At 29.0% G+C, this 25,714-nt stretch overlaps 1 protein-coding gene across 3 annotated transcripts in view; it reads right to left on the reverse strand.

The window, feature by feature from the left end:
- Window positions 1-830: 830 nt before the first annotated feature.
- The window catches only part of LOC135957227 (uncharacterized), a 46,417-nt gene continuing 21,533 nt past the window's right edge, over window positions 831-25,714 (reverse strand). For all 3 annotated transcript variants that reach the window (XM_065507931.1, XM_065507930.1, XM_065507932.1), the window contains exons 3-5: window positions 4,481-5,843; window positions 2,242-2,433; window positions 831-2,167 (exon numbers count right to left, since the gene is read on the reverse strand). In XM_065507931.1, coding sequence (XP_065364003.1) covers window positions 1,968-2,167; window positions 2,242-2,433; window positions 4,481-5,843 — 1,755 coding nt within the window. In that variant the 3' untranslated portion in view covers window positions 831-1,967. The remainder of the gene's footprint in view (window positions 2,168-2,241; window positions 2,434-4,480; window positions 5,844-25,714) is intronic.

Raw genomic sequence — 25,714 nt, forward strand, 5'->3', positions numbered from 1 at the left:
ACAATAACAAAATACATCCAATACATATTTATGAATTAGGTTTTTGACAACAGACTTAGGTTTTTGGCTCTGGTTACCTATCTAGTTGTCATACATGAACTTGAGAAAATTCCATATGAAATTGAGAATTTGAAATTGTGAAAATTCCAATTGAAATGGAGAACATAGAGAAAATGTACTCTCCTGTCAAAGACCTAACTCAGTTGTCAAAAACCTAATTCATGAAAATGTATTGGATGTATTTTGTTATTGTATCATCCGTATGTGTGAAAAATTGAGAAATTTTTAATTTGCTTAATTTAAGAATATGAAATTTAGAATTTTCTTCAATTAATTTTTTCTCAATTTCAATTTGAAATTTGAAATTTTCTCAAATTAAAATTGAAATTGTCAATCTAATTGGGAATTGTATCAATTTAAAATTTAAATTCTTTTTTTAATTTAGAACGTTATACTTTGTTTAGAACCATAGAGAAATACAATTTGAAATTCGAAAATTAATTTGGAATTTTCTCAATTTTAAATTCGAAGTCATAGGGTGGCATAGAGGCGATACGTAATTGTAAAATATCTAAGACTGTTCTCAAAAACCTAACTCTTGTTGTTTCAAACATGATTTGTTGTATTTATGTTTGACAAATCGGAGTGTCTCGTCTCTATGTTCTCAATTCTCTAGACAATTGTGGGGAGTTTTCATTCAATTTGTAAGTGTTGATGGAAAAACCTTGGTTAATTTATCATATTAATATTAACTGATCAAAATTTCAATAAAAAAATGTTTCATAAAAAACTCCTCTATTAAAAATTATTTTTCATAACATTTGTAAAAATTTTATGTTTTTGAATTTATTTTTTTCTTTGTATATATTTTTTATTAAATATACTTATATATTTTTTAGCTTAATAGGTGTAGTATCAATTGTACATCAATATTGTTTAAGACACATATTTTTATTTATTTAAATATGTTATATAGACGTTGGCTTAAGGCTTCATAATTACATGTATTGTCGTTTTAACGTCCAAGTTTCAATAGTTAATATTTTGTTTGTTATAAATACCGTTCCTTATTTCGTTTAATTTTTGTTTTAACATTTATTAAGTTATTGCCTAGATGGTTCTTAAAAAAAATACTAAACTCTAGCTTAGATTAAGTTTAAATTAAATGGTAACTAAACAACTAAACATAAGGATTTTGTAGTAGTCCAAATACTAAATTAAGTTTTTATATAAGTACAAGTACTGGCGAATGTTTTTATTAGATAATAATTAGTACAAATATTCGTAGAAAATAATAAAATATCCAACAAAAAGTATATGTGAATGTTAGTCAAACATAAACACATGCAGGCATGTCACAGACTTCAAACTTAATGTTTGAAAGTGACATTCCGTATTAAATTAATTTCACAAATAAGATACCTATTTTACTTAATATCAGAATAAAAACTTATTTCAGATGTAAATATATGTATGTATAGAAATATTAATAATATTAGGTTTTAATTAACAGTTTTGTAAATGTAATATAAATATAAATATTTATGTATATGTTAATATGCTCTATACTTAAACTAATTAAAATTTTGAACTATCACATACAAGTTCGTTTAAATTTTTATTTTTTTTTGTTTGTAAATTTATTAGTAGCTAGCTATATACTTACAACTTAAAACATAATAGTACGTACATAAATACAAATACATTTAAAGAATAATTCAATAATAAATGAATCGAAAATAAGTTATTTGCCTTTTGAAAATTAAAGTAGTTGTCATTTTTATATATAGTTTTTGTTTTGTTTATAGGAATAAACAATGTATATAGATAATATATATTTATGTAAATGTATTATTGTACATATTTATAGATATAAATATTAATATAAAAATTAGAAATTGGTCTAACGTACATTATTATTATTATTACAATATTAATTTATAAAATAAAGTTCAAAACTAAATCTACTATTGTTTGCTACTATTATCTGGAGCATTATTATCTGACGTTATCGCAGCGGCTTCGGCTGCTGCAGCTTTTTTAGTCTTTCTCAGTTGCAAGTATTCAATGAAATACTCAATGGTCCAGGCCAAACCACACAATAGAATACAAACGCTTTGAGCATGAATACAAATTGGATAACTATCGGTGATATCACGTATCAGTCCTAAAAGTATAGAAAAATCAGTAGGTAAGATTATTGAATATTTAGCAGAGATATATGTCACCGATTACACTTACCAATTAGGGGACCAAAACATATAACAAATACAGCTTTACCTACTAAATGCCAACCAAAGGCTGAAGGTAATTTCTCCAGAGAACAGTACTCAGAAACTGTAAGTGTAAAATTACTGAGTGCTGAACCTCTGAAGAAACCACAGATTGACAGCCATATCATTAGTTGATTCCATTCTGTTTGTTCGGCCATAACTTGAAAGAAAGAAATTTATTAAAATATATGTATTTTTTTATATATATTATCGGGTCAAAGAGTCTTTGAAAACAATATACAAGTACATGGAATTTGTCTTAAGACAATAAACACAAAAATTGACATGTACATTTGAAAACAGGTCTAAAAGGATTAGGATTAGGAAAAGTAATACATTTTTAAACTTCGTTATAACCGAATTTTTCAGTAGAGTTTTAAGCCATACCAAGTATTCTTTCTAACAAGATATAATTAATTAAAATCAGTTGCAAAAAAAAACTTACTACTGCCTAAAATATGTATACTTGAAGATTTTCGATTATTCTTCGAAATATTAGTAAATTTTTAGTAGATACTTAGAAAGATTTGAAGGAGTGTGTACTATAGAAGTACACTTCCACCTATAGGATCCATTGTGATACCCTTAAGAAATATAACTCGGTGTGAACTTTAAGTGAAGAGAAGAAATGAAATTGTACTGAAAAAAGAAAAAAGACAGGTGCCATAAAGATAATTAAAGTGAAAAACCAAGTCCAAAGAAAAAATGAGAAAAAGAAGGACAGGATATAAGTATAGACTGGGATTAATAAAGTCCCGTTACCTAAAAATAGCCAGCCCATTCCCCTGATAAAGCCTATTAGATTTCCTGGATCATATCTAGCTATATCCCCTAGTTCATCATGGAATCTTTCCCCTAGCCATTTTTCCTGAGACCCTGATTTACACGGTCCTCAATATCCTAGCACAACCTACAGAAGTCCTCGCCCATAACCCATTTACCATTTAAGGCTCCAATTGAGAAGTGTCTGGTTATCACCCCTACTAATGACCTGAAACTACTAATGATCAACTAGGATTGGTTCAACCTATAAATCATGGTCCCACTCTGAATTTGTTATATGTTGTTAACCATACAATGGCTTATAGTTGAGGAAAATCTTTACAAATGGAAGATATACTTTTTGAGATATCAGTTCTTCAAGGACAATTTTTCTTGTTCAATATCCTTAAAAAATACGGAAACTACTAATGACCAACTAGGATTGGTTCAACCTAAAAATCATGGTCCCACTCTGAATTTGTTATATGTTGTTAACCATACAATGGTTTATAGTTGAGGAAAATCTTTACAAAATGGAAGATATACTTTTTGAGATATCAGTTCTTCAAGGACAATTTTTCTTGTTCAATATCCTTAAAAAATACGGCCGTTTTTACATGTTCTAAATTTAGATGCGTGTAACTTTTTATAGGAATTAGAAATTTTATTGCAAATATAGATGATATTTAAAAAAAAATTCGACATATCTAAAAAACTAAAAAAAGATCGATCAAAATTAAAAAAAAATAAATAAATGACCCTAAATTATGAATGTTTTTGAAGACCTTCTCCAGGACTATTTATATATTAAATATCAGCTCATTGGGATCATAAATATATTTTTGGTGATTTTTTAAACAATTTGAGACCCAATGTGGAGTGTAATTTTGTTAATTAAGCATAAAGAGCTTTATTTATAACTTTGGTATCTTTGGTGACCCCCACTGATATTTTAATCCTTAAATGTCCTTTTTGAAAGTACTTTTTTTGATTTTCTTGAAAAAAAGGGTCAAATGACCCCTAAAGAGGGGAGGTAGAGGGTTAAGATCATCCACGAAAATTACCCCCATAAAATTCCACAATATAACTCTGACAATAAGGAATATCTTAGACATAACCTTACAACATTTTTTTCAGTTAGTTAATGCTCCCTTTGATCAAAAAATTAAAACTTTAACCCAATGTAAAAAAGAATTCAGATTAGCTGGACTATAAAAGTTTATTGCACAAAAATTATCTGCTCAACATGACCTTTCAGAATTATATGGTCGCTATTCTGTTCCAAACAAAAAGTCTCAATTTGTTGGACAGTGTTATTATAAGTATTATTTTTTCGTATCCCTTGGAGTGGACAATTTTTTTATTGGTTATTTAAGTTGTCAAAAACTCTATAACGTCATGTATGCTTATCGGTTTGTTATATTTAAATTCATCTTCATACTTACTTGATCTTGTTATGGCGACAAATATAATGGACACCAAAAAAACGGTACGTTTTTTAATATTCGTACGATCGAATATGGGCGGCAACACGATACGCGCAGCAATATCTGTAATAGCTGTTATTGACAAACAATAGGCCACATCTGCTTTGTTATAACCCAAATTGGCAAAGAAAAAGGGTGTAACCATTTTGAAATTCATTTCGGCCACATAAAATATGGACAAGCCAAATAGTATATTAAGGAACATTTTATCTTTCAGCAAATCCACATCCATAAGATCAGCAAATCTTGTCCAAAAGCCAGGTTTCTTGTTAGCTGTCTTTTCAGCAATTTCATTGTCTTTTTCCAGTTCAGTAGGTTTCATTTTAATAAATGAATCACGATGGGCATTACCAAAAGCTCCCGTCGCCGTACTGACTCTCTTGAGCTCACGATCGTTCTGTTCGAACTCATCGTCACCCACATTCATGTGAACTTGTAAAATGGAACCAGTAAAATCCATATAGGATAAGTTGGAAGTGACCGATTGTTTGCGATTTCTTAAGGTCATGTTAACATCGCTGTTTGAGGCATAACCGTTAGCAGCTGATTGGACGCCAGCCAAAGACATGATGCGGGGGAATGTTGGTCTCTTGGGCAGACCCAGTCTAGATCCCACCATAGTGTTCATATTCATTTCGGAGAAATTCTTTCGCATTTGTTGCTGCTGGTGATTGTGTTTGTGGAAGAGCAAAGTATTCATTTCGGGTAGAGCATCTTCTTCGGTGCCGTCCTCTTGGATAACTTTAAATTCTGGCGGGGCTGTAGCTGCGATGACCATCATTTCTTCATCGATTTTTTCATCTATCATGTGCCATTTGGCAGGCTGTAGTAACACAGAACCCACCGTGGCGTTCAGGGCCACGCCAGCTAATAATAATACAGCTCCACGAAAACCAAAAGCTTCCAATAGAACTCTTACCAGCTGGGGCATAATCAACATACCTATGGCAGTACCAGCCATCGACAATCCCACAGCCTGACCACGTTTATATTTAAAATAATGATTTAACGCCACAAACGCCGCAGAAGTTGCTAGACCCACGCCAATGCCATTTATAACACCATACGTTCCAATAATATGAGCCATGCTGGACGCCGGACTCGTACAGGCCAAACCCAGAGCGCATAGCAATGATCCGGCAATGGCTACTTTGCGATAGGAAAACTCTTTTAGCAAGGGCCCTACAAAGAGCCCCGAAAAATTCATACATACATCTAAGGTACTAATAATCACAGCTGCACCAGTGGTACCCACATCGAGATCACGTAATAAATCACCGAACAATAGACCAAACGAGGGCTCTATTGAACGTGTGGCCAACTAAAAAGAAAAATCATAAATGTTTATGAGTGATTATAGTTGGAAATTTTAACTAATTATATTTATATGGACTTTATAAAGGTTCTCATACGTAATTGATTTATGGTAGTTCAATAAAATGTAAATAACATAATGTTTAAGTATTGGATTTGAATGAGTACGTACTGCTCTGATATCGAAATATTATGCCGTAATAAAATTTAAGACCAAATCGTATAATGTTTATAATTATTGATATTGAAATTATTTAAAGAACTGTGATTAGATGAGATAAAATAAAAAACATTTTATATCGTTTTTATTGTGAGTACTGATTTTAAAACTGAACTTAAGAAATTAAAGAAAGTGAAATTTTAAAATAAACAAGTAAGAGAAATTATACTTCAAAATACAAATTTTAAATATTTTTAGGTAAACAAAATTATTTTTTTTTCAAAGTTATTTTTTTAATTTTTTGGAAATTTTTTTTTTTTTTTATATTTTAAAATTTTTTTTTATATTTTAAATTTTTTTTTTTTGTGAAAAAAAAATTCTGGTTAAAAAATATTTTTTCCTATTTCCTATTTACTCATTCTAGGTCCAACTTTCTATGGTCTTATATACGTCGTTGCAAAGGTCTTTGAAATATCTATCATTAGATATCCATATTGTCTATATTAATGACTTTGTAATCCAGCCATTTGTAGACCGATTTAGCTAATTTTAAATAGGAAACTTCTCGAAAGCATGTCTGACAGAATTATTGAAGATTTGGATCCCGAATCGGAAAATTATATTGTGGAAATTACAAACGGAATGACAAACTTCTCACGAAGGTGAAGGTATAATTATTTTAAAGCTGCCTAAAAGTATGCTTTAGTTTTTAATAATTTAATAGTTTATGGCCCAAAACACTTAATTCCTTTAGTTTCTTCTTACTAACTTATATTGACCTACCTAAACAGTGTTAAGAATCATTCCTAGGAAGTTCATATGTTCTAGAAAGTTGTTTATTGAGATCTTAGGTACATTTTTGTAGTGGATTGTTTCCTTGAATTTTGAACGTTTTGCTACCTATGGACCTGAACAGGGGAAGGTAAGTAGTTTTATAATAAATTATTCAATTAACTTTTATATAGCTGCATCTATTCCAGTCATTTGCATGAGCAAATTCTGTTTTTAATGATAAATACTATTGTGTACCAGAATTTAGCATTTTAAATTATTACTTGGTAATGCAAGTATTTTGCTGCCCACAAATGGCTGAGATATAAGGAAAAAACCAGGAAACCTCGAGTTTTGGCCTGTTTTTGATCTATATCTGGATTACTAAGTCATTAATATAGACAATATGGATATTTAATGATAGATTTTTCAAAGTCATTTGCAACGACGTATATAAGTCCATAGTAAGTTGGACCTTCAATGGGTCAAAATCGGGAAAAATATTTTTTAACCAGAATTTTTTTTAAACAAAAATTAAAAAAATATATGTATATAATAAAATGTTGAAAAAAATTTGTAAAAAAAATGTCGAAAAAAAAATTAATTTTGTTAGTTAGTTAGTTAACTTTATTGAGACTTCTTTTTTTCATATTTCAAGATTTACAAACATTAAATATTATAAGAAAACTTAAAACTATAACGTATTATTTTAATTACATGAGTATTCAATTGGTAATGCGACTAGCTTATCAATATTTGAGAAAAATTAATTATATGTAAAATTAAATGTTAATTTTGAAGAAAACAATGCTTGCTCCCGGCATTTAGCTATCCTAGTAGAGTTATATCTACTTTTAATTAAACTTAATACTAAAAAAACTTAAAAGCTAAATTTTAAAACTAATTAAAACTAAAAAATCTTAAAACTAGAACCAAGAAAAAATAATGAAATTATACTAAACATAAAAAATTAATAAAATATTTAACCCCTGTGTATACCGGGAGTTGTGTGTGAATAGAAGTTTGGACCAGGAAAATGATTTAATGGTTGTTGTAAAATTCCAAACGTGGAAAGATAATTAGTGTTTGACCAACTAAATCCTTGTTCGTTTATCAAAAGATCCTGCATTATACTGCCTTCAAAACATGACAGTCTGTCAACAAAACGATTTGTCAAATCGAGAGCATAAAAGGGAATTGGAGATATTTTGGCTTCTTCATAAATAAATTTGTTAGAAAATCTTCTATTATAAGTCTTAAAATTTTTCTCTATACATTTTCGTATAATATGACGTTCAAATATTTCCATTTTCCTCATCATTGTCTTTGATATGCTAAACCATATTGGAAATGCATATAAAAGAATTGGTCTTATACTTACTTTATATAAAAGTAATTTAGTCCTAATTGGTAAATACCTACTATTAAACAGTCTTGAAAAGGCACCTTTGACACGATTAGCCTTCTCCAAATTATAAACGACATGTTTGTTAAATTTTAAAAGTTTATTAAAGTTTACTCCGAGGTATTTTATGTTATCCTTAAACAAAATTTCAGATCCACTTAATATTAATTTTAAATTCTTGCTCTCCGGCACAACAGTATATTTACACTTTCCGGAAGCATTTCTTAAACATATTGCATTACTTTTCGAAGCGTTTATTTTTATTCCCCAATGAGAATAAAATTCATCAACATGTTTAAGGTGGGCAGAAACATTTTGGAGTGCAATTTGAGGTGACTCATTGTGTGCGTAAAGTAATGAGTCGTCGGCATATAGTATACCTTTGGAATTACCAAATTCATGGGGAAAATCATATATAAATATATTATACAAATGAGGTGCCAACACAGAGCCCTGCGGAACGCCACAAGAAACATCACCCTGAGAAGATGAAACATTGTCAATCTGTACGCAGAATCTCCTGTCATCGAAAAAGCTACGGAAAAGTTTGACTATCGAGGCATCAAAGCCTATTTTAATCATTTTGTATAGTATGCCATTTGGGTATGCCTTATCAAATGCTTTTTCAATGTCAAGTGACACTGCGACAGTGCATTGACCTTTCCTCAAATTTTGTACTACATCAGTGTGGAATTTTAAAAGAGCATGTACCGTAGAATTACCCTTTTTAAAGCCAAACTGACTTTGAGGAATATACTCTCTATTTAAACCTGTGTTCATCTTATCTCGTATAACTCTCTCAAATAACTTTCCCAGATTAGAAAGTAATGAAATTGGTCTAAAGTTGTTAATATCGTTATTATCCTGCTGTTTCGGAATTGGAATAATTTTTGCAATTTTCCAAGCATTTGGAAAATAACAATTATTTAAGCAATTATTGAACAGTATGGTAAGATACTCTAAGGCCTTAATCGGGAATTTTCTAATTAAATAATTTGATATATTGTCCAAACCGCTCGACTTTTTATTATTTACTAATTTGGAGATTTCCGAAATAGCATTCAAATTTGTCAATTTTATGTTGCAATGATTATTCAATGCCGTTCTGTCATCATCAAAGTTTACACTATTTGGGACTTGTGAAATTTTGTCATTGATAGTTTCATTAATTTCCGAAATATTCCTGTTCGGTGGGGAACTTTGATACACACGGGTAAAGTGATCTTTTAAGACATCTATTTTCTGATTTAATTGTGTTATTTCGACACCGTTTACTGATACTTTTTTAACACAAGAACGTTTTCTATTTCCGATCATCTGAAAAATTTGCTTATAAGCCCATGGGCCAGGTTTAATTTCCTTCAATCTCTCATTAAACAAATTGACCTGCTCTATTTCAATTTGCTCTTTTATAATAATTTTAATTAGATCAATTTGTTTAGAAATAAGGAGATATTCAGAATTTCTCCTGTTCAAGGTTCTTTGAAAAATCCTCTTCAAATCCTTTTGCCAGTTATACTTAATTCTCAACAAGTTTTTTACTTTATTCGATACAACGTATTTTCGATTCTTATTATCGACCTTCCTTGAATGGACTTCTGTCATAAAATTTACGGAGTTATTAAATTCATCTACAAAACAATCTATTTCCCTATTTGATAAATTTTTATTCACTGGTGGGAAGTGATTTAATAATGTGTTACTTAAGTCAATTTTGAATGTGTTCCAATTAGTGTCATTAAAAGAAATAAAATTATCGGGGGCTTTAAAAATATAATTAAAATCTGATAAAGATATTTGAAGTTTTAACGGAATGTGATCCGAAAAGGTAGGAAGTGTTGACGTTTCAAAATTCGGTTGAGAACTATCAATAATATTAGTGCTCACTATAAAATGGTCCAAATGAGAGGATCCACCAGGGTAAGTGGGATATGAATCACAAATTCTTACTACCGAAATGGATTCATCTTGGAGCCAAGTCGATAACACTTCACCATTGAAATTGTTATTGGTATCACCCCATGAATTGTGTTTTGCATTTAAGTCCCCACCTAGTATCAGTCCATCATAACTGTTTGAAACATTCAAAATCGTAGATAGACCCCCACATATAACTTGACGATTACAATTGCATTTCAAATATATTGAACCACAGAGAATTTTCTTAACACTACCATTTACACAAACATTTAATTCCACAAATAAATTTGGAAACTGAAGATTAGGAATACTAACCCTTGAAAAAGAGATCGAATTTTTAAGAGCAATACCAACACCTAATGAGCTGTTGTCCTTCAAAACAATATAGTTATCAAAATATACATTTGTGTCCGAAGACAAATGCAATTCTTGTAAAAAAGCAATTTCAATGTTAGATTGATTTAATAATCTGTTCAGTTCAATTTTCCTACCAAGATGGATAAGAGAACCAACATTAAAAGTTACTAAATTTAGAAAATTACGGACCATAGACATTTTGAATTTCATTAATTAAACTCAAGCATTCTTTCCTAGCTTGATCTCTTGTCATTGACTTGTAATTCCTCATAAAATTATTAATCTTATCTTCCAAAGTCAAGGGGTCTGGTGCACATAGCATTTTTGCAAGTTTCATAAATTCCTGAATTAAAGGAGGCTTTTCGGGTTTGTTCTGCGTAGAAACTTCACTCAAAACATTGAACATACTGGCAAATGATTTATTTGCAACCACATTATTAGATGGATTCAGTGCCATTGCGACATTGCCAGCAGCAGATATATTCCTATTCTTAGTTTCCTGATACGATTTCTTCCTAAAAGTAAGATATTTCTTGTAAGCGGGACAGCCTCTGTAATTGGATGTATGACCATTCTCGTTACAATTCACACAGTATGGTAAAACATTACTTTCTGGCACAATAGAGCATTCGCCAGGTGCGTGCTTATCATGACATTTCACACAAGAAAATGGACGACTACAATTTCTTGAATAATGACCCCATTTTTGGCACCTCCAACATTGTGGTACTTTCTTATTAGACTTTGGTCGTTCCCATGATACTACCTGATTAAGAATATACTTTATGCCGAGTAACTCATTAACTTTCCGATTCGGTTTAAGGATTACCAAAAATAGACCAGTATCGATTCCCTGTTTCCGGGAGTATTCCGTAGAAAACTTTGAAACAGAATCAACCGTATCTGGAACAATTTTATCAATTTCCGATTTAATGTCACAAATATCAGTCTTATAAAAAAGACCTCTACAAACTACACTCTGACGTTTATATTCCTTAGGTGTGTATGTGTATGATGGAATTTCCTTTTCCTTTAATAGAAGCATCATTTCTGAATGAGCAGAAGAATCCTTGAAGTATAATTTACTTTTGTTTTTAGATTGGTTCTTAATCTTAAATTCAACGTTTTTGGAATTTAGTTGGTCAATCAGAGATTTAACATTAACATTCTCTAGAAAAATAGGAGGACAATATATGTTCCTGGTCGGAACTTTAGTTTGGGAAGTATTGTTAATTTGTTGGTCATTAGGTTCTGAAATGTTGTTATTAATTGGCCTTTCGGCCTCAATATTTAAATCACCTAGTAGTGAATACTTATTTATACGATTAACATTATCATCTATATTATTTAAGTTTTTAAATTTACATTTTGACAAATCAATATTTACGTCACCTTGAATTTTTCGTTTTTTGTTTTGGACAATTTTGAATTCATCTTCTATTGAGGAAATTGAAAGAGTTTCATGTTCCATACATGTTTGTTCTTCAAATTGTATATTATGGATTGTAATATTTTCTAAAATCTTGATATTGTTGTTGTTGCTAGATTCAAAAAGCTCTTGACAATCATCATTTATTTCTTTTGACTGCATTGCAAATACTGCGTCGAAAAACTGCTTTCCAAGCTCGGAATTTTTAACGTCATCTATATTTTTTACTGCATCTTTTAATTTTTTTGAAGATTGTCCTTTTGATTGGGAGTCAGGTGGACTTGCATTTATTGCGCAATTATGAATTGTTGATGCCCCTTTATTAGCAATTGATAATGACTTCTTGGAATTATTGGGAGGTCTTCCTCCTGACTGGGAAAGTAATGGATCCCTTTCCATAGTAGTTGATCAATTACAGATACAACAAATGTTTCAAATGTTAATTTTCGGTAAACAATTTGAAATTTAATTTTTGAGAAAAATTTTTTATTTAATTTATTTTTTTTTGACAAATAAATTCAAATAATTTTAAAAAATTTTGCTGAGCTTTTTTACAAACGTCCGATACGTTTCACAGTTGACAAGAAACTCCAAAATTAATTTTGTTTAACTAAAAATATTAAACATTTTTATTTTAAAGTATATTATGGTGAAGTATACTTATAAGATTCAGCACAGTTCTACAATGCAAAACTAATTTGTTATTTAAGGTGCCACAAACAATTATTTATCATAACGAGGACTGAGAGTTATTAAACGAAACGAACGCATCAATTCAAAATTAATTTTATTTATTTGAATTTCTCTAAGTGTAAACATTTCAAATATACACTATCAATTATCAGCAACTGAAAGTGCATGTACACAAATTTGTCACAATTTATCATATAGCATGCCCGCATTTTAAAAAATTTAATAAATTATTTATTATTCTATGTCAAACTGAAATAAAAAAATTATATTGCCCATCGTCTAAAGCAGTGGTTGCCAATCTATGTCATACTATGACCCTATTTTTCGCTTCAAAGTCTAAAGAGTTGTTTTTATATTATAAAGAAAATCATATAAATCTAAACAATTTTTTAATTAACAATTTAAACAGTTTGCCAACATTTGTTAGATCTACTCCAGATCGGGAACATTTGTCGAATGTATTTCAGAATATAAAAGATTATATATCTAAATATTCTTAATGAAATCGGTTGGAATCGGTTCCATCACCGATTCCAACAAATTATTATTTGTCTGTTCAGTCTAATCAGTTATCTGTTAGTTTTAACAACATATTTTACTCAGCGTGAGAGAATTTTTATAAAAAAGAATAAAATATTTTAATAAAAAAGAAGAAATATTGTAAGCGGATCGTAAAAGCTTTCAAATATTTCAAAAATGTGTTAAACAATTAAACAGTGTAATTATTTTAAGAATGTGAAGTTACTTTTTTAAAAAAAGTATACAAATATAGAATGTTTAAATAATAATATGAAAAATTGATCCCGTTGGATCTGACGGCACACATTGTGAATCACTGATCTAAACGATCAATGACGTATTCATATAGACGCGATAGGAGTACATGAAGTTAACAAATTATTTCGTATACACATGTTTAGCTAAAAACCAAACAACATTCAAACATTCATTCATTCAAGAAAACAGATAAAACAATTGTTTTGACAAAAAGTAATAAAGTGAATACCAGCGCCTATTCCCCATTTTTCGAGTGTGTATCGAAAGTATGTGAAGTTGACAATTCTTATCAACAAACTTGTACAAACGAGTGGGAAAGTGGGGAAGTATTAGTAAATAATGATAACAAATATGTATTTCATGTTTGTGGATTACGTGCTAAATTTTATGACTGAGTGCGAGTTTTAAAGCCCATCCATCGACTGCACTTTTATTGGTATTTAAATTGATTATTATTTTGATAAAAAAATAAATATATAATTGCGCAATTGAGAGTTTGATAATTTGCAAATTGTTTGTTGGGAAAGTGAATTTATGCGTTTAATAGTGTGATATTTGTATAAATGGTTATAGAATTAATAAATATTTATAAGTGATTTTTACAATGCTATTTTTTATAATCAGTTAAATTTGTTTATGCAGTGTTGGATATGTTTAGATACGAGGTATTTCAAATAAATTTTGATATTTATAACAAATGATTTTTACAGTTTGATCATGACCTTATTGGCCGTCAAACAGACCTGTTAAAGGACGTCGAACATAGTTACAGATATTACTTTAACATACATTATTGCATATTTGACAATCAAATAAAATAAATTTGTTTTGAAAACTTAAACTCATCAGAAGATCACAGGGATCTATGCATATCATTTTCCAACCACCTAAACACATCAAAACAAGATGCCCTATCTTCAGAATAAACCGGCTATCTGACAATTGGATTCCGAGTCAATTTCGCTGCTTGCGTATCGCTCAATGATTTTTCAAGCTCTTGTTGAGTTTGACAACAATATTCATGCAGTAATACCTCCAATTCTTGGTCTTCAACATTTTTTGGCTAGCCTGGGTTATCTTTGACTTCCCTGTCGAAATCACCACTTCAGCGGCACTTTTTTATATTAAAGAAGTAAAGCAAAACTTCCGGCATATGAAGATGATACTAAATTCGACATTTTTCGAAGCAAAAAAACTTTGTTTGATATGTACCCTTCTAAATGACATATATATATTATTAAAAACAAAAACCGGGCTCAAAATATAGACCATCTATTGTAAATCGCTTATTTTTAGCTACAAATCGGTCCATAAATAGTCGAGATGTTTAAAAAAATAGATTTCTGAATTTGTCATATGTAAGTATCAATGAAAGGCCCTTCCAACGAAATATAACGCAACAAATTTGGATCGATTATAATAATCCGACTTGTTTCCCACTACGAAAATGTGACCTCAGACTTACAGCCCTGATTCGATACCCAATGACTTATTTTCATTTCCGTAAATCTAGAATTTAAACAATTTATATAATAATAAAGTTTATTTTGAGCTTTACTGTATGTTTTTGAGCTTTACTGTATGTAAAAAAAAATTATTTATTATTTAATTTTTAAATTGAAAATATTCTAAAACGTTGAGAAAACATCGCGTGACAGTAATTTAGCACCAGCAGTGCTAAAATCTCAGCTGATTAATAGAAAGTTATTGATTTGAACAACTCTTAGGTAATCGCTAATTAGAGAGAAGCTTATTTATTAGTGTTCTCTGTTCATTTTAAAAAGAGAACACTTAAAAAAAAATAAGCATGTAAAATTTTAATATTCAACAATTTAAATCTATTGTGCTTAAATTTAAATATTCATAATTAACACGTGTGATTTGTATAACTTATTTAACAAAAAAATAAATATACAATGTTAGAAAAAATCAATATTGTCATTTATGACAGCAAATATAAATATTTTCTGTTTTTCTGTATTTTTCTTTCGCATCTTTTTCTATTTTCGCTAAACACACTGAAAAACATATTGACATAACGTTCTGAATTTTGAAAACAAAAATATTTTTATTTGCAAAAGCAATTAATAGGATAGTAATAACAATATGATTCTGCTGGCAAAAGTCAATATTTTTCGTCGAGTGTAAAACTAACAACCCAACAAACAATGCCACTATTTGTTTAGATACTTAAACAAAATTTGACTGTTACTATGTTGTTTTGCAGTAAATCTGTTTTATTTTATTGTTGTTATTTTTGTTATTGCAAATATTATTATTGTTTATTTATCAGAATTTGTATTATGTTTAACAATTTTGTATTTTTTTGTATTAATAATTATCAGATTTGCTGCCATTTAAGTGTTTGTACAAAATAAACAAAATTGTATGATATGGCACAAATACTAACTCGTATATTTAAAAAAAAATAACAAAAATTTATTGCTCAAATCATATAAATTTTGAAAACTGTAAGGAGGTGTTTTGTTGGTAATTATATGGTTTTGAAAATGATTTTGTTAGATTTTAGTACACAACAATTATAATTATCTTTTTTTGTTAATAAATCAACAAAATTGTTGAACATTTTATTGATGTTAATTGAAACTTTGATTATCACCTTTAAAAGTAGAGTTTTTTTGTTTAAAATATTTTTTTATAATCGATTTAAAGGTTAATAAAGTACTTTGTATTTAGATAAGAAAAGTTAGTAACTACATAGTGTTTGCTTGAATGCAAAATCATCTAACTATAGATTTCATTTTATTTTAGCTGGAAACAGTTAAAACTTTCAATATTTTTATTACAATTCAAATTACAACATTGTAAATATTTGCTGTTATATGAATTTTTACACAAAGCATCACATTATGTTAAAAAGTTGATTTTGAATTTTTTTGTTACCGATTTTAAGGGAATCAAATCTCAATAAATACAAAATTTAAAACAAAATATAAATTTTCAATATTTGTACCTATATTTCAAAACATCCAACCATAAAAAATTTGCATTTAATTTAAATTTCACACTTAAATACTTTAACACGATCATTGAAATTTCTTATAGAAAATAATTCGAATTGAATTATGATTCGATTACTTACTGTAAGTATAGAAACTATAAAAAATAACTTAATAAAATAACTAAAGTAAATACTTTGAATCAATAACAATAAAAATAGCAAAATTTTGAAAATTACTCAAAAAGCTTTAATTCAAAACCTATAAAGTAAATAAGATATTAATAATTGTTTGATAACTACTGTACATTAAAATTTTATGAAATTATTTGATAACAAAAAGATCAAATAATAATATTTAACTTCAATTAATGTTAACACGTGTAAAGCTTTTTATAATTCTTTCAATTTATATATTTACAATTATTTGATTTTGATTTGAATTTGTTAACTGTTAACAGCTATTGTCATTAACCCACTAAGTAAACCAATTTCAAGATAAGATAATATTTCTTGCAAAATTTGGATAACAATGTAACTCTTCAGATTTTAAAATTGACTTAAATCAACAGGCTCGTTGCGACGTTTGTTTAAGATTTCATAATAATTTTTTAACTTTAAAACGATTATTTTGTTATTAATGAGTTATAGAAATAATAAATTTTAAACATATAAGAGGCTATATACGACTGTGCCTACTCTTATATATTCTTCACCAAAATATACTTAAACAATTCTTTTTAATTTTTTTTTAAATTTATTAGTGAAAAAAAAATTTATATAAAAAAAATCTTTTTGGTGAAAAAATTCGGATAAAAAATATTTTTCTCGATTTTGACCCATTGTGGGTCCGACTTACTATATATACGCCGTTGCAAAGGTCTTTGAAATATCTATATATCTATATCCATATTCACCAAAATATACTTAACATATTTTTTTATTTTTTTTTTAAATTTATTAGTGAACACAATTTTATGACAAAAAATTGGTGAAAAAAATTCCGGTAAAAGCTATTATTCCCGATTTTGACCCATTGTGGGTCGGACTATATACAATCTATAATTAAACATCCATATTATCTTTTTTAATGACTTAGTAATCCAGATATATGTATATCAAAAATAGGACAAAAAAATCCGCCATTTGTGGGTCTATAACGGATATATTGAAGTTTGTAAATTATTTGGAGGCATCTGAAAGTTGATTTCAAAATACAGATGGACATGGCTATATCAACTCCACTATCTATTGCCACTCATGGTGAAGGGTATAAAAATAGCTATATCCGCCCCTCCGTCTGTCTGTTGATGATATTTTGAGCTCATTATTCGTATTATAAATGAACTATTTCAGTTGAAAATGTTAAGAATCGGGCCATGATTTCTCCTATGCAATTTATTTGCGCAAGTCGCTTGCCCTACAACAAAACAACATGCACATTTTTCTTCTCCTTAAACCGACCTAAACTCTGACATTCACAAACACAAGAGACTTGCGCAATTAATAGTCTAATGTGAAAGGGTCCTTAATCATTTTGTAATTGGACCAGTAGTTTACGAGATACAGATTTATTAAGACTTTTTTCTAATCGACCCCACTGTGCGTGAATAATATAGGGATCAAAGGGTAGAATTAGCACATTTTAACAACTGAAAATCCAAATTTGTATAAGAAAACTTTTTTTAAACTGTCTAAATTGAATTGTTTCACTTTAATTTATTTGTCGAATTTGAAGAAATCTTTTAACAAATACATCTTTTTTTCATGCATGTTTTTCTCAAATAAGATCATTTTTAACAACAGATCTAAATATTTTATATATTCAGTAATTTTGAGAAGTTTCCGACACGTTTTCTTTATGCTATATATTATGTATTTTCCCAATGTGTCGAAATCACATTAAAGTCACACTTAAAGTATTAAAATAAATCGAAAAGAAAACCGAAAAGTCATGCTAATAATTTGCTAAATTTATTCTTTAACAACCTACATAAATCACATAGGAGTATTTATTTAAATTAACACTAATATGATTTATTTACTTATCAATTTATATGAATTTATTTATTTGTTTTTTATTTATAAATTGAAAGCGAATGTAAATAGTATGATGGATACAAATGCAAAATATTTATATTAAATACTATTAATAGCACAGCTTTTCACAGCTAATAGCAGTTTGCTAAGAATTTCATATCAAACAAAACTAGATACAAAATAATTTCTTTTATGATAAAAAAAGCCGAAAAAGGAAATTAAATTCAGTTGTGGGAATGTTTTATGCTGATAGCAGCAATTCAAAGGGGCAGAGACATTAAAGGTGTTCGGTTGCAGGCGGAAAACAAGTGCTGGTGAATAATTAAAATTACCCAATTAATAATTATGCAATAATGCTTTTTAATTATTTTGAATTATGACTTTTTTTTGGCAAAACCTCAGAAATTGCAGAAGACTGAAACTGATATTTTTCTTAATCAGTAAAGTTTATACTTAAGTTATTTATTTACTTAAGAAAAACTAATTATAAAATGCCAGTTTGCCATGTACTTAATAGCAAATATAGTTGTCAACGAATATCTATTTACTTTGGAAAATAATACAAATGTTTATTGGTTTATCAAATCCCACATTTATACTATTTAAGTCTAGACAGTAAAAAGAAAATATACATATATTTATTATAATAAATGACTAGCTATTCGTTTTAAACTTTAATAAAAATATAATAACTAGTATTAATAAATAAAACAAATATAAATATCAAAACTATGGCAAATATTTATTTAAAGTGATGTAAAAAACTACTCAATCGATTTTTTATAATTTAATTAGAGAAAAAACAAATAAGAGTGTTATATTCAGTTGTGCTGAATCGTGTAGACCCACCATCAATATGTGTCAATAAAATATTTTTCTTTTTAGGGGTTAAACTTACAGTTTGCTCTTTTCGTTTGCGACCTATCGTGTTTTCAACAAACAGACAGATGGACGGTCGGACATACACATAGTTACTAAAGTATACGTACGATCGACTTTTTTTAAAAAATCTGTACATTTAAAAATACAAGGCCTGACTCATTCATTCACTCACTTACTCATGACTGATAAGTCAGTGAATGAGACGATCTAGCTATCGTCTTAGAAAAAAGGAAAAAATGTAAAATAAATTTTACTTTATCCCCCCCAAACGGTTGACCTGGATCTGTGCCTGCAGAATATATGTATGTAAATACTTGTGTGGGACTGCGATGAATATTTCGAAACGGAATGACAAAATCAATATAACCCCATCTTTTTTGATGGTGGGTATAATAAAGGTTTTCAAAATAGTAAAATACAATAACTAAGTTTAACTTGCAACATCATTCTCTTTATAAACCACTTGTACAGATCTTCATGCAGCTACATATTTATTACAACAAAATGCAAGTAGGCTGTTTGGTTTTCCATCAAACGAAAAGTTGTGACATTTTTTAATTAATTTCGATTAAACTGTGTGCTCATAAATATTTATTGCGTGTGAGATGTTGTTTATTTAGACAGACAGACAGACAGACTGGAAAACTCAAAGTTCAATATTTGAATCGTGTCAATTGGATCCAGTTAACAAGCGCGTGATCATCATGTGATTTATCTCTAAAGTAAATAAAATAGTCGACCAGCAAGTGATAAATAAATTGATTTTAAAACTTTCAGACAACAAGCAAAAGAGCAAAGCGCCCTCACCAACCACTATTTATGCAGACTTTTTGTTTAAAAAATGTTCATCTACTGTTATCTCTCGTCAAATTGTTTCGGGGCTGCCAGAAAATTTGGATGAAAAATGGGCAAACTTAAAAAAAACATGGATATAAAATTATGTATTCAGATTTAAAATGTACTTCAATACTGTTTGAGTTTTTGTATTTTAAACATTTTCTAGAACTAAGAAAAAAGTTCTGTATTTTTACTTTAACTTTAATTATTTGAGTATTTTTTTTTAATCCTAACAGCCTTTTTTTAAATACCTTGTAGCTCGAATTAAATCGTCACAACAACGAATTCAAATTTTTATTTTCGACTATATTAAACGAATTTTCTTGGAACATTTGAAATTTTGACTTACAAAATATGTTGTATTTGATAAAATAAAAAATTCTTATTTACATAAAAAAACTAAATCTAATACTACTTCATTTCGAATTTATTAATTCAATTTGAGTTTAATTCTAAATAAAAAAATTTCAGCAATTCGGGGTTGTCATAGAATAAAATCATTGTCGGAATCGGTTTTGAAAACGACATAAAAGTACATTGGTCTCGTGAAATCGAAAGTTATTGGTTTTATATTCGATGTAGAATTAAATTCTTTATCGATTAAACAAACAATTACATTGGATTTCATAAGTCAAATGTACTTTTTTAAACGTTTTCAAAATCGATTCCGACAATGATTGATTCTATGACAACCCCGATTCATTTCATGTATCCATTCCCAAAATCTAAATCTTCAGCTTCATTTACAGATTAGTTTATTTCTAAAATTTGTCACATTAATTTTACAAAACTCAATCATTCAAGAACTTTTAAATTACAAATTTAATTTAATTTTTAATTAGTTTCTTTGCGTCAAAAAATTGATATTGAGTTAATTTGGTATTAGTCCAAGTTTAGTCTTTAATATAAAAATAATCTTAAAGAAAATATAAGATTATTATATGCTTCCGATTCAAGGAAGCATTCCGATTAACCGGTAAATCTGGCAGGCCTGCTAGCAACACTGAATAACCATTAATTATTGAGTATGTATGAGTAATTGTTTTGTTTAGTGAAATAGTTATTTCTTATATAAAGTGAAAAATGCATGCCTTTTTTCATTTCATATGAATATTATCTCTGTATATTATGGTGGTCCCAAGGTCTAAAATTGTTTTCCGTCATCTAAAAATGCTGAAAATCTGATAACGTTTAGAGGTTGCACATTTTATTTGAAGTTTCGAGTTTTGGGTCAAAGTAGCAATATGAATGTTGAAAAAAATCAATTACAATTTTTTTTAATGATTTTAAGAAACTTTGCTCTAGTAACCATATGTCTAAAATAGATTTAGAACTTACGGAAATTCAGAAATAAGTAGTTTGTAAGTATGTAAGTGCTTCATGAGTTTGAGTTTTATAAATTTTTATGAAAACGTATTTTCCTATACCCAATAAAATGGCTGGCACATTGTTACTGTATGTAGTAGTTGTTGCACAAAATGTGCTTTGTCTTCCTATATAATTTATGTCACGTGATAAAAGTCTTGTTTGTGTTATTACTAAAACAACAAATACCCAGTAAAAAATTAAAAGATCTTCACAGTGAACGAATGACATTATCATAATTTTATTTTTAATGTCATCTTAAATTCGAATAAACTTGTCATTAACCCCATGATATATTTATATGTGTTGCCGAGAGAAAACAGAAGTTGATAGAAAAAGAATGACATGGGTATTTGAATATGCTTCCCGATTCTTGTTTCCTGGATTTTTAATTAATAAATTAACAATAATGATTTAAAAGCGCGTTTTATTCACTCCAAACTATTTTCATTAGAACTAATGTAATGTCCAGATTTTGTTATCTCCTTTGCATAGAAGACACCTGAATCTAACTGGTAATGGGGTACATTTTTCGCTTTTCCCATTTCCCTATAATTTCCTGAGATTATTTTTGAATTCATAGCCCCCCTATCCATATAAAATGGGCTCTAAAATATTTAATCCAGCTAAATTCAAATTTCGAAACACAGTGGTGCTCTACTTCTTTGTCATGTATTTTGTTGCTGGCTACGAGTAGAATAGTAGTAGTGGAGTAGTACGCTTTAGTCGTTGTGTTTTAGTAAGTCATTCAGTCAGTTTGTCAACATAATCTAACAAACAACAAATACATACTAACAATATGTATCGCAAAAGCTCATTTTTGTTAATGACAGCAACACTGCACAGCAACAGTCAAGCAGTTTGTTGTAGTCGGTTCTTGAACTTTAAAATGTCAACAGAAATGAAAATAAAAGCCACATTTAGTTTATGAAGAACAAAAAAAAAAAAAACACAAAACGACAAGAAAAGAGATAAAACCAGTTTAATACAAATATGAGCAAAATCATAATAACAACAACAACACAGCAAAACAAGAAACTTAAAAAAGCTTGTAAGCATGAACATTATTACACTGACTTACAATATTGGCGTAAAGCACACTCAATATGAATATTGAGTACTGCACACTAGGGATGCGTAATCAAATTTGCAAAATGTACCAAAAAATAAAAAAAAATTATTTATGTCTTATAATAAATTATATCACAGACAAATTTTTAAGTTTGGGTCTTCCTATTGTGACCATATTCAATAAACACATATCCTTTGGATGGAGAAAAGTGTTGATGTTGAATATACAAAAATGTTAAAATTTATTAAGATTATTCCAAAAAATTTAAAATTTTTGTAGAAAACTATGTTAGTAGTAAAGTATGCAATCGAGGTATATATATATGCAAAAATAGGTTAAATAAGCAAGATAGCTACACCGAATGCTATATACTTTGAAGATTGAAAAAATATTTCGGTGTAAAAATGTTTGGTAAAAACAATGTTTCAGTAAATTTTTCCCGGTTTTGACCCATTGTTGGTCCGATATATTTTTTCTACTTTGACCAGCACTCAAGGGGAATCATGCAAAGTATTGTGTTGGAACGAGGGAAATAGGTTATGGGAGGGAGAGAAGACTTTTCTACATTGAAAATGATAGCAAACACTTCAGAGAGAAGTTTGTTCCACATATGGCTAAAGAACGAATTTTCCCTGTAGTGTGTTGTGCGGTCCATAGGACAATCGACCACAAAGGGATGTGTTCTTGATGAAAAATATGTATTACGTAAAAATCTGAGTGTATCTGGAACAAGTTTTCTAATTTCTAAGAAAACATTGTAGTACGGATAGAACAGTGAAACCCACATTGCATCGGTACTCCAGCTATTCAATAGAGTTAGCCTACTGTTACCAATAGTCACCATCACCCTCTCCTGTACGCGGTCGAGAAACTCCAAAATAAACTTTGAATCACCGGCCCATACATGGGATTTGTATTCCATTTTCGGTCGGATATAGGTGGTGTAAATAGTGAGGAGATCGAATAGAGGGAAGTAATTCCTACACCGTTTTTTGAAATCCGAGTCACTTGATTGCTTTTTTCGGCGCTTGAAAAACGTATTTAGAACAGCGGACATCACTCTTTTTTTCTCATGCCCAGAATATCAAGAGCGTCTGATTTCACAATATTTATACCATCCATAAATACAGATAAAGCGACATTGTCTGTCATTCGTTTTTGTGTCAACATGCAACAATGAGTCTTGCGAGCGTTATAAGCGACCCTATTCGCACGACCCCATTCAGAAATTGTCAGAAGGTCTCCTACAGGCTTGGTCTATAACTGAATGAATATGAATGGCAAAAGAGGCTGTCATCTGCAAAAGAATAGGTTGGACGTTTGACTTAGAAGGTCATTTATAAAAATAAGAAATAGAGTATGAGAAAGAAAGGAAGCTTGCGGTACCTCTGAATTTATCTTGAACTCTTTTGATGAGATCCCATCTATAACAACTCGTATAGTGTGATCCCTGAGAATGCTCGATATAAATCGCAATAAGTTTTGATAAAAATGCTCCATGCCACACTATATCGAACGCCTTGGAAATATCTAGAGCCACCACTTTACTTTTGCGAAAACTGTGAATTGAACGCCAACATTTTTCTGATAGGAAGGCTAATAAGTCTCCTCTCAAATTGCTATTGAACGGTCTTTTTCAGTATTATTAGCCTATCGTTTTTTAGGAATTGGCGTGACATTAGCAATCTTCCAACATACAGGAAATACATGGAACAAATCGAGGTAGTTGCGGTTTTTTGCTTATATCTCAGCCATTTGTGGTCTGATTTTCTTGATTTTAAATAGCAACCTAAGTAGGACTATAATGGATATAATGATGTATCAATGATGTATGTAAGTTGTTTGGGGATTTTCGATAGTTGATTTAAACATATATCTGTATATATGTTTAAATCATATGTGGCTATATCGACTCCGCTATCTATAAAATCGATGTAATAGTGGTTTATTGCTTATATCTCTGTAATTTATGCGTTAAATTATGTCTGTAATTTGTTTAGGGGATTCAGAAAGTAAACTTAATGGGGACGCAAATGAAAATTGTGCAAATTACAAACAAATTACAATATGACAAAAAAAGTATAAAACGTGTCTATATAAAATAATATTATAAATTGTGATTAATAGTTGCTTGAAAATGTGATTTTGTAATCGTATTTATATGCAGTAATAGCCTATTACTAATAGGTATGTACTACATACAATATTTTATTCACACTTGAAAAATTATACTAATAGAAATAAATGCAATACAAAACTTATACGATTCAAAACTACAATTTAGTTCCGTATTAATATTTATATAGTTAAATATCCATAAATTATAACGGTATTAGGTTAGCAAACATGTGTGTCAATGTTTAAAATAAAATATGCCAGTAATTTTATGAAATAGTTAATTTATTACAAACATTTTTCACTGAGCGTATGGTTAAGCCTTTCCTGAAAATGTGCACGCGTTTGTCACATGTTCAACACAAAACATTTGATGTTTGAAGTTAAATAAACTTTTTTTTTGCTTTTTTCTGCCTCAAACAGCCAGCAGTAGCAACTACATAACATGATACGATTGTTTTAAGCCAGACTTGGGAATAATTTATTAAAATTCAATTCCGATGGAATTTTATTATTATACGCCAGCTATAAAAGTAACTAAAATGGTTTTGTTGGTTGAACTATCAAATTTCATGACATTCAAATTCAAAACTAAATTTGTTTTTGAAGTTCACATCGGTATTGAAGTGAAGAAAATCAAATGTATAATAAAAAGTAACCGTTTTTTTTATTGTTGATAATTTGCACGTTGTTTTTTTAAGGAAAAAAAAACAAACAAAACATCAGTTAGATGGTGGAAAAAATAATCAAAACAACTTTGCCAAAAACGAAACCTGAATTTAAATGTGATTATTTAGTGGTTTATTTATGACATTTCAGCTTAAACTGGCAAATATATGTAAATAAATATTTACTTATTGGAGTTTTATAGCGTTTGTTTTACGAATTTTATACGATTCGAAATATGGAATAATTATTCAAAAGTATTAATGAATTATTTATAATATTTATGAGCGATTATGTTAAAAATATTTACACATTTATTTATTCTAAAGTAACAAACATATGTGTTATTCAACTATATAAAACAACATACATATGTATGTAGGTATTTAGAAATGTAATAATTTATCCTACATATTTTAATTAAAACTTA

This window comes from Calliphora vicina, chromosome 4 (assembly GCF_958450345.1).
Source record: "Calliphora vicina chromosome 4, idCalVici1.1, whole genome shotgun sequence".
In the NCBI taxonomy this organism is placed as follows: domain Eukaryota; kingdom Metazoa; phylum Arthropoda; class Insecta; order Diptera; family Calliphoridae; genus Calliphora; species Calliphora vicina.